Source organism: Carcharhinus amblyrhynchos, chromosome 21, assembly GCF_965287045.1.
Source record: "Carcharhinus amblyrhynchos chromosome 21, sCarAmb.v2.hapA, whole genome shotgun sequence".
Lineage (NCBI taxonomy): Eukaryota > Metazoa > Chordata > Chondrichthyes > Carcharhiniformes > Carcharhinidae > Carcharhinus > Carcharhinus amblyrhynchos.
This window is the reverse complement of record NC_137344.1, coordinates 9,968,363-9,981,467: the sequence shown is the minus strand read 5'-3', so window position 1 is coordinate 9,981,467 and position 13,105 is coordinate 9,968,363. Positions and strand designations below refer to the sequence as shown.

The following is a 13,105-nucleotide window of genomic DNA, read 5'->3' as shown; positions in this document are numbered from 1 at the left end:
TGTCTGAAGTTTGCACGTTCTCCACCTGTCTGCACACATTTCCTCTGGGTGCTCTGGTTTCCTCCCACTGTCCAAATAGTGCAGGTTAGGTGAGTTGACCATGCTAAATTGCCCCTTAGTATCCAAAGATGTATAGGCCGGATGGATTAGCCATGGTAAATTTGTGGGCTTACAGGTATAGGGTGGGCAGAGGAGGTCTGGGTGGGGTACTCAGTCAGAAGGTCATTGCCGATGCAATGGGCCAAATGACCTCCTTCTGCACTGTAGGATTTCTATGATTTTATAAGTGCCTAGCGATCTTTTACCAAAGATAACATACAAATTGTAGCTGCTATTGTAAGCGTTCAAGATTGATCAGGATAGATCCGTGGGGCAAAAGGAAGCAAGGGGTTAAGTTTGGAATGCAATCAGGAAGTCGGTGTTAACGTCACAGCTTAGGTTATGGTGCAAGCTTCTGCATAATTACAACAAAAAAAAACTTTCCATTAGCTGGTGCCAAAGATCAGCATAGCAAAACAATGAAAATATACTGCTCTGTTTACACTTGAGGGAGAGATGGGGACAGAGATGCAGCCAGAGATACAAGTATCTGTGCGTGTTTGCTGCAGCCCGACCTCTGCTGCGTTTAGTGCAGAGCACTCTCCCTCGGACTGTGTCTCTGCCCCCTCTCTCCAATGATTACTTGGAGACAGGCATTGCACATCGGAGGTGGGATATCGAAGGTGGATACAAGCTGGCCTCCTTGTATTCTGCACAGAGACAGTTTCCCCAACATTTTGCACTGGGGGAGTTGAAGTAAGCTCCAGCCCAGACCGCCAAGTATTTCAACAGTGACACAGCGTTAAGGAACAGAATACAAGGAGGCCAGCTTGTATCCACCTTCAATATTCCTCCTGCGACGTGCAACGCCTGTTTCCACATAATCATTGCCGAGAGGACGGCAGAGACACAGCCTGAGAGAGAGTGCTCTGTAGTAAACGCAGCAGACATCAGGCTGCAGCAACCACACACACACAGATATTTGTGGCACCTCTGGGTGTAAAAGTGTGCACACAATGTGAGCTACTCCTCGGGCACACAATCGCGCTAAATTTGGATCAAAATCAACAGCATCGTTACCGAACACAAAACTGCACAATAGGTCGGGAAGGGACAGAGCGCCAAATAATAGCACAATAATGGCTAGGCCGGCACCAGATCAAAATAGAACTCCAAATAGTCACAGACAAGCTGGCGCAGTCGGCAATAAGGTGGCAGATGACGTTCAATGCAGAGAACTGCAAGCTGATGTAGTTTGGTAGGAAGAACATGGACTTGTGTGGGTGCAGGAACAGAGGGACCTGGTTGCACAAGTGCAGACACTAGTGAGACCTCAGCTGGAATACAGTGTACAGTTCCGGGTGCCAGGGAGGATGTGGATACATTGGAGAGAGTGTGCAGGAACGGTTCCAGGGAGGAGAAACTTCAGTAATGAGGATGGATTGGAAAGGGTTGGGACTGTTCTCCTCAGAGAGAAGAAAGCAAATTAGTAGAAGATTTGATGGAAATGTTCAAAATCATGAGGGTGTTGGACAGGGTAGAGAGGGAGAAACTGTTCCCCCTTGTAAAAGGAGAGAGAACGCCAGGGTATAGATTTAAAATGGTTTGCTAAAGAAACAAATATAACGTGAGAAAAATTCTTTTTCAAACAGCGTGTGGTTTGGGTCTGGAATGCACTGCCCGGAAGTGTGGTGGAGGCAGGTTCAAAGCTTTCAAGCGATTAAGAGCTTATTTGAGTAGAAACAATGTACAGGGAAAAGGCAGGGGAATGGCACTAAGTCACGACGCCCCTTTGGAGAGCTGGCACAGACACGATGGGCCCAATGGCCTTCTTCGGCACCATAATCTGAGCTCCTAAGATTAAGCTAAAGGCGGTACATCCAAACGTGCTAAGTATTCACAACAAACAGCTCGGGTCCTATCTGATCGATTGATACCATCTCTATTTTTGCAGTGAGCAGCACACAGCTTGGAACAGTAAACGGCCACACACTTTCCATTTGATTGGCTGTAGTTTTCCTAATAATTTATAAAGACACATCACCATAAGATTTAGGAATAAAATTAGGCCATTTGGCCCATCGAGACTGCGCCATCATTCAATCATGGCTGATATGATTCTCATCCCCACTCTCCTGCCTCTTCCCTGGAACCCTTGATCCCATTATTGATCAAGAACCTGTCTATCTCTGTCTTAAAGACACTCAATGACCTGGTCTCCACATCCCTCTGTGGAACTGAGTCCCACAGTTTCACCACCCTCTGGCTGAAGAAATTCCTCCTCATCTCTGTTTTAAAGGAGCGTCCCTTCACTCTGAGGTTGTGCCCTTGAGCTCTAGTCTCTCCCACTGGTGGAAACATCCTCTCCACGTCCACTCTACACAGGCCTCTCAGTATTGTTCAATCAGATGCCCTCATCCTTCCAAACTCCATCAAGTATAGACCTAGACTCCTCAACCAGGCAACATTCCTGACACTTGCTATAATCCACCGAGGACTTGTGTACCGTTGTACACACAAAGCCAATGAAATCACAGTGCCACCATTAGAGAGACACGGACAGTCCTCACTATCGTGGTGATCTGCCCCCAGGCGAGTGTGTGGAAATGGGTAATGGGTAGAGAAGGAAGAAACTGATGGTGTGGCCATTAAGTTACAGGGCAAGAAAAATTTCTGCAGCATTAAAATCTCCTTTTCCATTGCCTCGTGGGATGTTGTACCCTTTGAAGAACCATTTTTAATCTGAAGCTTTTGTAAGCAAGCATGACACAAAATTAAAATGCACAAGACCCACAAATGGCTCTGTATTTCAATTACACAAATTCAACGACATGGAACTGTCTTTTGCTTCAATATTTCCGTTACACCATCATCTTCAGCACCTGATTCAAGGTATAAAGTTTATTTAGTGTCACAAGCAGGTTTACATTAACATTGCAATGAAGTTACTGTGAAAATCCCCTAGAGGCCACACTCCGGCACCTGTTCGGGTACAGGGGGAGAATTTAGCACGGCCAATGCACCTAACCAGCACGTCTTTCAAAGTGAGGGGGGAGAAACCAGAGCATCTGGAGGAAACCCATGCAGACACGGGGAGAACATGCAGACTCCACACAGACAATGACCCAAGCTGGGAATCGAACCCATGACGCTCTGAGGAAATAGTGCTAACGCGTCCCTGTTGTTTACTAAGGATTCTAGCAGTCATGCTGCAAGTTATTAATAAATCTGTAAATTCAAGATACAAGCACAAACTGACATAGCTAGCTAATTAAACAGCAGTATAGTCAAAATTACAACTTACTGAATGAAGGTAGGTAGCATCTGTGGCGTACAGATCCCCTGGGAACGGTGGTTCCAACTGAATTGGCGCACTCGTTGTCTTTGCAACATTTTCAAGCAAACTTTCATTTTTTCTAAGAACCCAAAACTCCACACGCCTCGCATCCTCAGAAGATAGGTTATTCTTCGCGCTGGTGGCTTCAGGAGTCAACAACCTCGCGTTACTGAAAGAAAACATTCAATAAAGCAGGTTACAATCACAAGGTTATGGATAAAGCTATTCAAACAACCCATCCCTTCCCGAGACCCCATATTCTACCCACATTGTGCACCTTTTAAGAGATCATCAATTCATAAGGTATACGAGTAGAATTAGGCCATTCGGCCCATTGAGTCTGCTCTGCCTGCCATTCAATCATGGCTGATAAGCTCCTTCATCCTCATTTTCTTGCCTTCTCCCCATAACCTTTCAGCCCATTACTGATCCAAGAAACAAGACATAACTTTCAAACAGAAAAGGATTTGGGAAAAGTTTTGACCCAAACCTCTTGCATGTAATCCAATGATATTATTCTTGATGTTGAGCAGTCCAACATGGTTCCCATTTTACATCAACGCTAACTGTGGGTGCAAATCTGGTTCCAGCGCCCAATGTGATGTTAGGGCAAAGCACAGCAAGGCCCCCCCCCCCCACCAAACTAGATCTCCTGTGTCAAATCAGGCCACAATTCCAGATCCCTTTGATCCCTCCCAAATTCACGCCCGCCTCTCCTAATCCACACCCAGCTTTCCCACAAATTCACGTTTGAATCCCTGCGATCAAGTTTCTGCCTCTGCAGAGAAGGGAGAGAGAGTGAGCTGGTTAATTTGGCATTAACGGGTGACCACCAGGTCAAAACAGTTTAAGTTAAAGGCACCACATTGGAAAGTGCATTCGCAACAAGATGGCTGAATTAACAATGGAGGAGAAAATATGGGTGGCACCATGGTTTGGACTTCTGCCTCTCAGCACTAGGGACCTGGGTTTGATTCCAGCCTTGGGTGACTGTGCAAACTCCACATAGCCATTCCCCCTCCCCCCTACATCTGCATGGGTTTCCTCTGGATGCTCCAGTTTCCACCCACAGTCCAAAGATGTGCAGGTTAGGTGGATTGGCGATGCTAAATTGCCCCGGTGTCCCCAGGAGTGTAGGCTAGAAGAGTTGGTTAGAGGTTAGAAGAGAAGGTTAGAGGGGTTGAGGGACTGAGGCAGGGTGTGGGCCTAGTTAAGATGCTCTGCCGAATGGTCTCTTTCTGCACTCTAGGGATTCTATGGTTCTAGATTTGATCTAATAGCCATTAGAGACGTGAGGTGGGATTTTGCGGCCTGGCTCATCCCAAAACTGTAAAATCCCGCCTGAAGTCAACTGAGTTTCCCATGTTCTGTCCCTCGCCCACTCCGACTTCCATGGGGGGTTTGGGGGCGGGAGCTAAAATTTCAGCCATGGTTGCAAAGTGACCAAGGTTGGGAATTAATTATTGTAGGACACTGGACTTTTAGAAAAGATAAGCAATACAAAAGGAGGAGCAGCCCTGATAACAAATGGATTGGCTAAAAAGAGCAAGAGAGACAAGATCTTATCAAAAATTAAGAAGATGCAGAATCGGTTTGGATGGAGCAAAGAAACACTAAGAGGCAGAACACACTGATGGGGAGAGGTAATGGGGCCCCTAATAGTGCTTGGCATAGATCAAGAAATTAGAGATGCTTGTAATAAGACTAATATAATCATCATAGAATCCCTACTGCGCATGCGGCAGCCATTTGGCTCATCAAATCTGCACTGATCACAATCCCACACATCGCTATTCCCATAACCCCACATATTTAATCTGCTAAATCCCCTAATACTAGGGTCAATTTAGCATGGCCAATCCACCTAACCCACATATCTTTGTATGTGGGAGGAAACCGGGAGCACCCAGAGAAAACACATGCAGGCACCGGGAGAACATGCAAACTCCACACAGTAATCATGGATGATTTTAATCTTCATAACTTGGGCAAACCAAATTTGTGGTAATAATGTGTGGGCAAATTTACAGAACACAACAAAGATCGCTTGACAACATCCAGAAACAAATGGGAAATGGTAAATGTGGTAATGGAGGCAGGGGTGGTACAGTGGTTGGCACTGCTACCGCACAACTCCAGAGACCCAGGTTCAATTCCAGCCTTGGGTCACTGTCTGTGTGGAGTTTGCACCTTCTCCCTGCGACTGCGTGGGTTTCCTCTGAGTGCTCCAGTTTCCTCCCACAGTCCAAAGATGTGTAGGTTAGCTGGATTGACCATGCTAAATTGACCCTTAGTGACCAACAATGTGTAAGTTGGGGGAATGGGGAGTGGGGGGGATGGTGTAATGTGGGGTTACAGGGATAGGGCCTGGGTGGGATTGTTGTCGGAGAGGCAATGCAGACTTAATGGGCCAAATGGCCTCCTCTTGCACTGGAGGGATTCTATATAAAAAAAAGGCCCTCAAAGTAAGTAAAAGATCCTTATCTGCCTGACATTTTGAAATGACTGGGGAAAATACACTGAACCAGTCAGATTGGGGATTGTATTCAGACTCAGAATATGAGCCATAATTGCCATGGAGAGTCTGAATGCTGAAGGCACAGCTGCCTCAATGCCAGGGACCCGGGTTCAATTCCAGCTTCAGATCACTGCCTGCGTGGGTTTCCTCTGGGTGCTCCAGTTTCCTCCCACAATCCAAAGGTGTGTAGGTTAGGTAGATTGGCCACAATAAATTGCCTTTCAGTGTTCCAAGATGAGTAGGTTAGAGGGATTAGTGAGGTAAATACTTGGAGTTATGGAGAACACGTCTGGGTGGGATTGCCCCTTCATGTCAGGGGGATTATGTGGCATTGCATGGATTGGGCCTGGGTGGGATTGTCACTGGTGCAGACTCAATGGGCCAAATTACCTCCTTCTACACTTTATTGATCTGATTATTTATTAATAGGATTATTAATTCGAGTCGTAGACCTAGGGTATGTTTTACTAGAGACTGATAAATTCTTGGACTGTCAAAGAATCAAAGCAGGTATAGCTGAGGCAAAAGATGAACCATAAATTTGAATGATCTAAATGGGCTAATGCTGCTCCAATTGTGAATGTTTGGAAGGGTCAATTTCTGTCCCTTGACAAAATTATACAAACACCTTACAGATTCACAATAACGGATAGCCAGCTCAACTTCCTGATCTTTTCTCAGTTGCTTTTGATGACCAGTGTTAAATGACAACTTGAGAAGGTTCAGTCTGTCACTAGCTGTGTACTGTTGCAGCAGACGTCACTGCCCCAGGCTGAAATCAGACAATTTACACCCTCATCGTCCGACTGAACTCTCAGCACAGCCTCCAACCTCGTTCTCACCAAACAAACTCCCATCTCCAAAACCCCCTCCCGGCCCTCTGGCAACACCAGATTCGATCCGGCAAATGCCATTCGGCCATCTTGCTCCCTCACCAAAAGGCAGACAAATGCTCTCCACTATCTCCAATTTTAAATTGTCACCCCTTCACTGTCTCCAGCCCTACAATTTTCCATTCAAGCATTCTTCACGTCTGCCCCACTAACTCTACACAAGCCAGCTTATTCAGCTGAGATCTTACATAGAAGATGGATGGAGGCCATTCGACCCATCGAGCCTGCACTGGCAACAAGCCCACCCAGGCCCTATCCCCATAACCCCGCTCATTTACCCCACTTATTCCCTTGACACTAAGGGGCAACTTAGCCAATCCAGGGCAGCATGGTGGATCAGTGGTTAGCACTGTTGCCTCACAGCACCAGAGATTGTGGTCGGTGCAGACGCAATGGGCTGAGTGGCCTCCTTCTGCACCGTAGCATTCTATAATCCATCTAACCTGCACATCTTTGGTCTGTGGGAAGAAACCGGAGCGCCCAGAGGAAACCCACGCAGACACGGGGAGACATGCAAACTCCACAGACACAGTCACCCAAGGCCGGAATTGAACCAGAGTCCCTGGCACTGTGAGGCAGCAGTGCTAACCTCTGTGCCAGCGTGCTGCCAGCCTTACATTCATCGTGAAGTCCAACCCTACTGTCTAAACTCTTTAAAACCCTCCTTTAAAATCCAATTCTCTGATTACAAAAAACACAGGGAGAAAAACAGATGATAAAGTGCCTTAGATACGGTTTTCTCTGCCTTGAAAAAAGTGACATAAACGCAAGTTGATATTGTTAACACTCACCGTCAGTTCTATTCAACCCTGTAATGTTTAATTCAATGGGGTTGACACTTTGATTGATTAAGCAGTGCAGAAATCATTGTACTCCACACAATACTTGACACTCCTTCAGAGACAATGTTGAGTTATCATTTCTCGCAAAAGGCAGCAAGCATGCCCATTGGCTTCTGCATCTTGGGAAGGTATGACCCGTAATGAAGGCATAATGAAAAACTCTGCCGGTTTGACAACATCCGTGGAGAGCTAAACAGTTAATGGGTGGGATTTTCCAGCACCGCGCTGTAGGCGACCAACTCCACATCCAAGTCCCCTGGTGGCGTGGCCAAAAAAAACAACGCAAATGGCCATTGGGGCCAGAAAATCCTGACAGGCAATGCCGAGCTGCCTCCGCTGTGGGAAAACCCTCCACGTAGCCATTCCCCCTCCCCCCACATCTGCATGGGTTTCCTCTGGATGCTCCAGTTTCCACCCACAGTCCAAAGATGTGCATAATTTGGAACATAATTATGTTCCAAACCTCTCCCTCACACCCCACGGGAAGGCCTGTGGGTGCCAAGCTTTATTGGGCCTGATGAGTAGAGGCCAGATGCCATGCACACTGGAGGTGTGGAGGGGAAGAGCAAGGAGGTAAGTACCATCTCCAACTGTGCCCATGGGCTTCTCTGCAGCTGCCCGGGTGAAGCCCTCAAGAGACCTGGAGGTGGATTTTAGGGGTCTCCCCCAGAATGGGGCTCTAGTGGGTGAACTTCTTATTGATGCCCTGGAAACCATTCTTTGGATGGTGATTTCAGGCACCTGTCTGGTAAAATCCTTTATTATTGTCTGTGTTCTGTAAAACCTTTGAAGTGGCCTAGTCACATTAGAATCCTTGCCCCACCCCCCCCCCCACAAACAGCTGGAACCCTTCAATATCACAGCAGCATTCTTTGTACGGTGGGGATTTCCCTTGGTTAACTTCAGAAGACCCGAGCAGCCAGCATAATCAAGGACCCCACGTGCCCTGGACATTCTCCCTTCCACCTTCTTCTGTCAGGAAAAAGATACAAAAGTCTGAGGCCATGTACCAAAACGACTCAAGAACAGCTTCTTCCCTGCTGCTGTCAGATTTTTGAATGGACCAACCTCGCATTAAGTTGATCTTTCTCTACACCCTATGACTGAAACACTACATTCTGCACTCTCTCCTTTCTTTCTCTATGAACAGTATGCTTTGTTTGTGTAGTGCGCAAGAACGATACTTTTCACTGTATCCCAATACAATAATAAATCAAATTGAAAGAGTGTTACCAGACCTATTTGAAATGCTTTGATTGACAGGAGCGTTCAATTTCACAAGGGAAACCCTATTTTCCCATTGGAGGCAGCACTTAGAACTCATTTCAGAAATCATGGCCAATAAAAGCTGCATATTTGTTACAGAAAGGAGACCTTACTTTTGAAATTCAAAAGTCTGTCAGAAAACAAATGCTCTTCAAGTGCTTTTCAATTGGTACATCAGACTCTGCATTCATCTCCCCAAATTCAACAAGTCCAAAATGAACCTTCCCCCATGCCTTAGAAAACAGGTTAGCACTGCTCTGCATAGCGCCAGGGACCCGGGATCAATTCCCAGCTTGGGTCACTGTCTGTGTAGAGTTTGCATGTTCTCCCCGTGTCTGCATGGGTTTCCTCCGGCTGCGCCACTTTCCTCCCAAAAGACATACAGGTTAGGTGCACTGGCCTTGCTAACTTCTCCCTCAGTGTACCCGAGCAGGTGCCGGAGTGTGGTGACTAGGGGATTATCACAGTAACTTCATTGCAGTGTTAATGTAAGCTACTTGTGAGTAATAAATAAACTTTAACTGCTTCTTGAGGGTGGGGGAAAAAGGAGGAGGAGTGAATCCCACCCCCTCCCCCATTACGAAACATAGGAATAAATGCCTTTTGCCTCCAACCGAATCTCAAGAGCAGGCTCCCAATATTTCACAAATACTAAAAACACTCCCTACACGTCTCTGTACAGCCAAGCCCTCACCCGGCATGAGGTTTACTGGGTCAAAGGCTAACAGCTGCACAGTTTGACATTGTCTTATTGACATTTATCTCACTCCAATGTCAAACTTTTGAGAGGGGTAATAACTAGACACCAGAGTCCCTAATTTGCCGCTCTTTAAACCACAAACTAAATCTGGAAGATACGTGGCAGTGCCACACAATAAAACCTCATTTGCTGTTTTTCTTACCTCTTTGGTCAAAGCTGAAGTTCATATCTCCAGAGCAAAAGACTACATATAAATAGCCATCGAAAGAAAACCACCCCTCTGCATAGATTAGATTAAAATCCAACATATTCATACTTTGTTGTTTCCTACACCAGAGAGAATTCACTCACAGACCATTATCAGACAATTTGCAATCAAATACCAGAATCATTTTATTTCTATACAAGTAGGATTATGAACCACATAAAAATCCAACATATTCATACTTTGTTGTTTTCCACCCCTAATTTTCGACACCAGAGAGAATCCACTCTAGATACCAGCGTAACTCAAAAACAGACAAAATGACCCTAACTCCACACAATCCTCTCCAACACCTAATTGTACAAACTAGCCCCGTGTGCGCGAGTCAACGTAACTAAACAGTTACTGCCTTTCGTGTGGTCAGCAGCACCGGAAATGTAACAAACAAATATTTGTTCAGGAGCAAAGCCAATTGCCTCAGTGTTGTAGAAGGGAAACAGTAGGTGGTACAGGCAAAAGGGTGGAACTTCCCAGATACTTTCAACTTCTAAAAGTTCAATTGTCTGAAACGCAGAAGTTGGGGAACTTGCAATGTTTCATTTAAGACTGCGTGCACAGCAATTCCGGTTATTATTAACACATCCTCTTGTTAACTTGGTGTCTGCTCTTTGTCCAAGTGTCCGGAACATCAGACAGGAATTCTATCCAGAAATGTTTCTGTTGGCTTATTAGAATCAGTGGGTTCTTACAAAAAAATGTTTACTTTCATAAATAAACACACACACACACACACACACACACGCGAAGGGGAACATTACCTGCAAATTATCACACTAAATAGGGAAGGAAATAAGACTGTTTTTGGAGGGGATAGGGAGAGATATCTTTGACACAAACAGGAAGGGATTCCCAGAGAGTGCAAAGAACAATTAACTACATTCTATATTTATCCACGCCCAACAATAATCAACTCACCTGACAGGAAAGGAAAGAAAATAGGAATTGGGAGGAAAAAAAGGCAATGACTTATTGGAGAAGTTAATTTTATATTCGTAACAAGAGTTAAAGGGGAAGGGGCAGGGATAAAAGCTTGCACTGTATGAAACTAGAAGGCAACACCACCTACCCACACCCCCCGCCCCCACCCCCACCCACACTCACCCCTACCACCCACACAAACTTCAACCTTCCCACTATCTGTCCCCCAACCTTCACCCCCACCACCACCACCACACAGTCCCCGACCACCCTCCCCACAGTCCCAATCCACTTCCCATCCCACACACCCACCACAATCCCCCTCCCACCCTCGCTATAACCTCCACACACAATCCCCCATCCTACACACTATCCCCCCCCACCCCCCTCCACACACAAACCCCAACCCCCCAATCCCCCCCCCACCCCCCTCCACACACAAACCCCAACCCCCCCTCCCCCACCCCCACACAGTACCTGTACAATGATCCATTTAGGAGGCGGGAGGAGATGAAAAACGTCAATAAACAAGCACCACTCAGGGCAAGGATAATCTTCACAGATATAAACCTCATTTCAAACAGCTCGGTCACCGTCAACTTCAGAGTGAGAGAGAGAAAAAGAAAAAATCCATATTCAATTGAGAGGGGGATAAATTCACAGCCAGCAACCCCTCCAGCTGTCCTCAGTTCACATTGCAGCAACTCCCCCACCTTCAACTCACATCAAACCCAGCGGACTCATTCTAAACTCCCCAGCTTTGTTGTCAGAGAATTTGCAAAGCTGCCCTTGGGAAAATGGGGAAGCAGCACAACTGTGGAAAACACTCAAGTCTGGCAGCATCAGTAAAGATTACTTATTAGTGCCACAAGTACACTTACATTAACACTGCAATGAAGTTACTGTGAAAATCCCCTGGTCGCCACACTCTGGTGTCTGTTCGGGTACACTGAGGGAGAATTTAGCATCTAACCAGCACGTCTTGCAGACTGTGGGAGGAAACTGGACCACCCGGAGGAAACCCACGCAGACACGGAGAGAATGTGCAAACTCCACACAGACAGTGACCCGAAATCGAATCCGGGTGCCTGGTGCTGTGAGACAGCAGTGCTAATCACTGTGCTGCCATGCAGTTCCTTTTACCTCCATCAAAGCTGGAAAAGGTTTGAGATGCAAAGGCTTTAAACTAGTGACGAGGGGAGGGGAGGGGAGGGGAAGTGGTGGGTGGGTAACAGGACACAAGGGAAGGAGTGTGACAGGGGAAGACAGGAGGGATTCTATGAAGGTGCAGTCGTCAAGGAGGGTTAAAGTGAGGAAGCAAAGTCTACAGGAGATGTGAGTGCTAAAATCCTGAATATCAAACACCCCCAAAAGCAAAAAAAAACAGGAAAAACATCAAATTAAAGTTGAAACCTCAAAAGCAGATTAGGTAGATGATAGTCTGAAATCGTCCAACTCAGGTGTTGAGTCTGGAAGGCTGTGAATGGTCTAATTGAAAGGCGAGAGATCGGAGTGGCACAGTGGTTAGCACTGCAGCCTCTCAGCACCAGTGACCCAGCTTCAATTGCAGGCTTGGGTCACTGTCCGTGTGGAGTCTGCCTATTCTCCCCGTGTCTGTGTGGGTTTCCTCCAGGTGCTCTGGTTGCCTCCCACACTCCAAAGATGTGCGGGTTACTTTGATTGGTCATGCTAAATTGCCCCTTAGTGTCAGGGGGACTAGCAAGGCGGATGTGTGAGGTTATGGAGTTAGGGCCTGGGGGGGGGGATTGTTGTCAGTTTGGGTTCAATGGGCCAAACGCACTGAAGGGATTCTACGAGAGATGCCGTCCCTCAAACACATGGAGCATCACAGAGCAGGAGAGGTCAATGTGAGAGCAAACTGGAGAATGGACAAGGATGGTCGCCCAGGAGCTCAGGGTCATGCCTGTGCTCTGAGTTGGGGCTGTTCTGCCCTAGGATACATTGTGAGCAGCGAAGACATATAAATTGACAGGATTACCTATCATTCATTGTTTCACCCAGAGGAAGTGTTTGAGACTTGAAGTAGTGAGGATGGAGGAGGTGAGCGGCCTGCAAGGGGAGGGAGGGGTTTGCCCCAGACCAGGGTGTTGCAGAGGGAAGTCGGTTACAGATCAGTTTGTCTCAAAGTAGTTCCCATAGGTTAACCTTTACGTCTTCATAGGGTACAAGCCAAGAGCTACCTTCATGCTGAGGTCTACTCAGCACCACACTGACCCCTGGGTCACATGCCACCGTGTAGGCAGTGCTGTACTCAGTCACACATTAACCCCATTAATGCTGGACATTTTTAGTGCAGGAATGGTCTC

The 13,105-nt window shown here is 46.7% G+C and overlaps 1 protein-coding gene across 4 annotated transcripts in view; it reads right to left on the bottom strand.

Moving 5' to 3' along the window:
• Positions 1-13,105, bottom strand: part of st6galnac (ST6 (alpha-N-acetyl-neuraminyl-2,3-beta-galactosyl-1,3)-N-acetylgalactosaminide alpha-2,6-sialyltransferase) — a 76,172-nt gene that overhangs the window by 44,841 nt on the left and 18,226 nt on the right. For all 4 annotated transcript variants that reach the window (XM_080209470.1, XM_080209471.1, XM_080209472.1 and 1 more), the window contains exons 2-3: positions 11,256-11,377; positions 3,344-3,545 (exon numbers count right to left, since the gene is read on the bottom strand). In XM_080209470.1, the coding sequence (XP_080065596.1) occupies positions 3,344-3,545; positions 11,256-11,353 (300 nt within the window). In that variant the 5' untranslated portion in view covers positions 11,354-11,377. The remainder of the gene's footprint in view (positions 1-3,343; positions 3,546-11,255; positions 11,378-13,105) is intronic.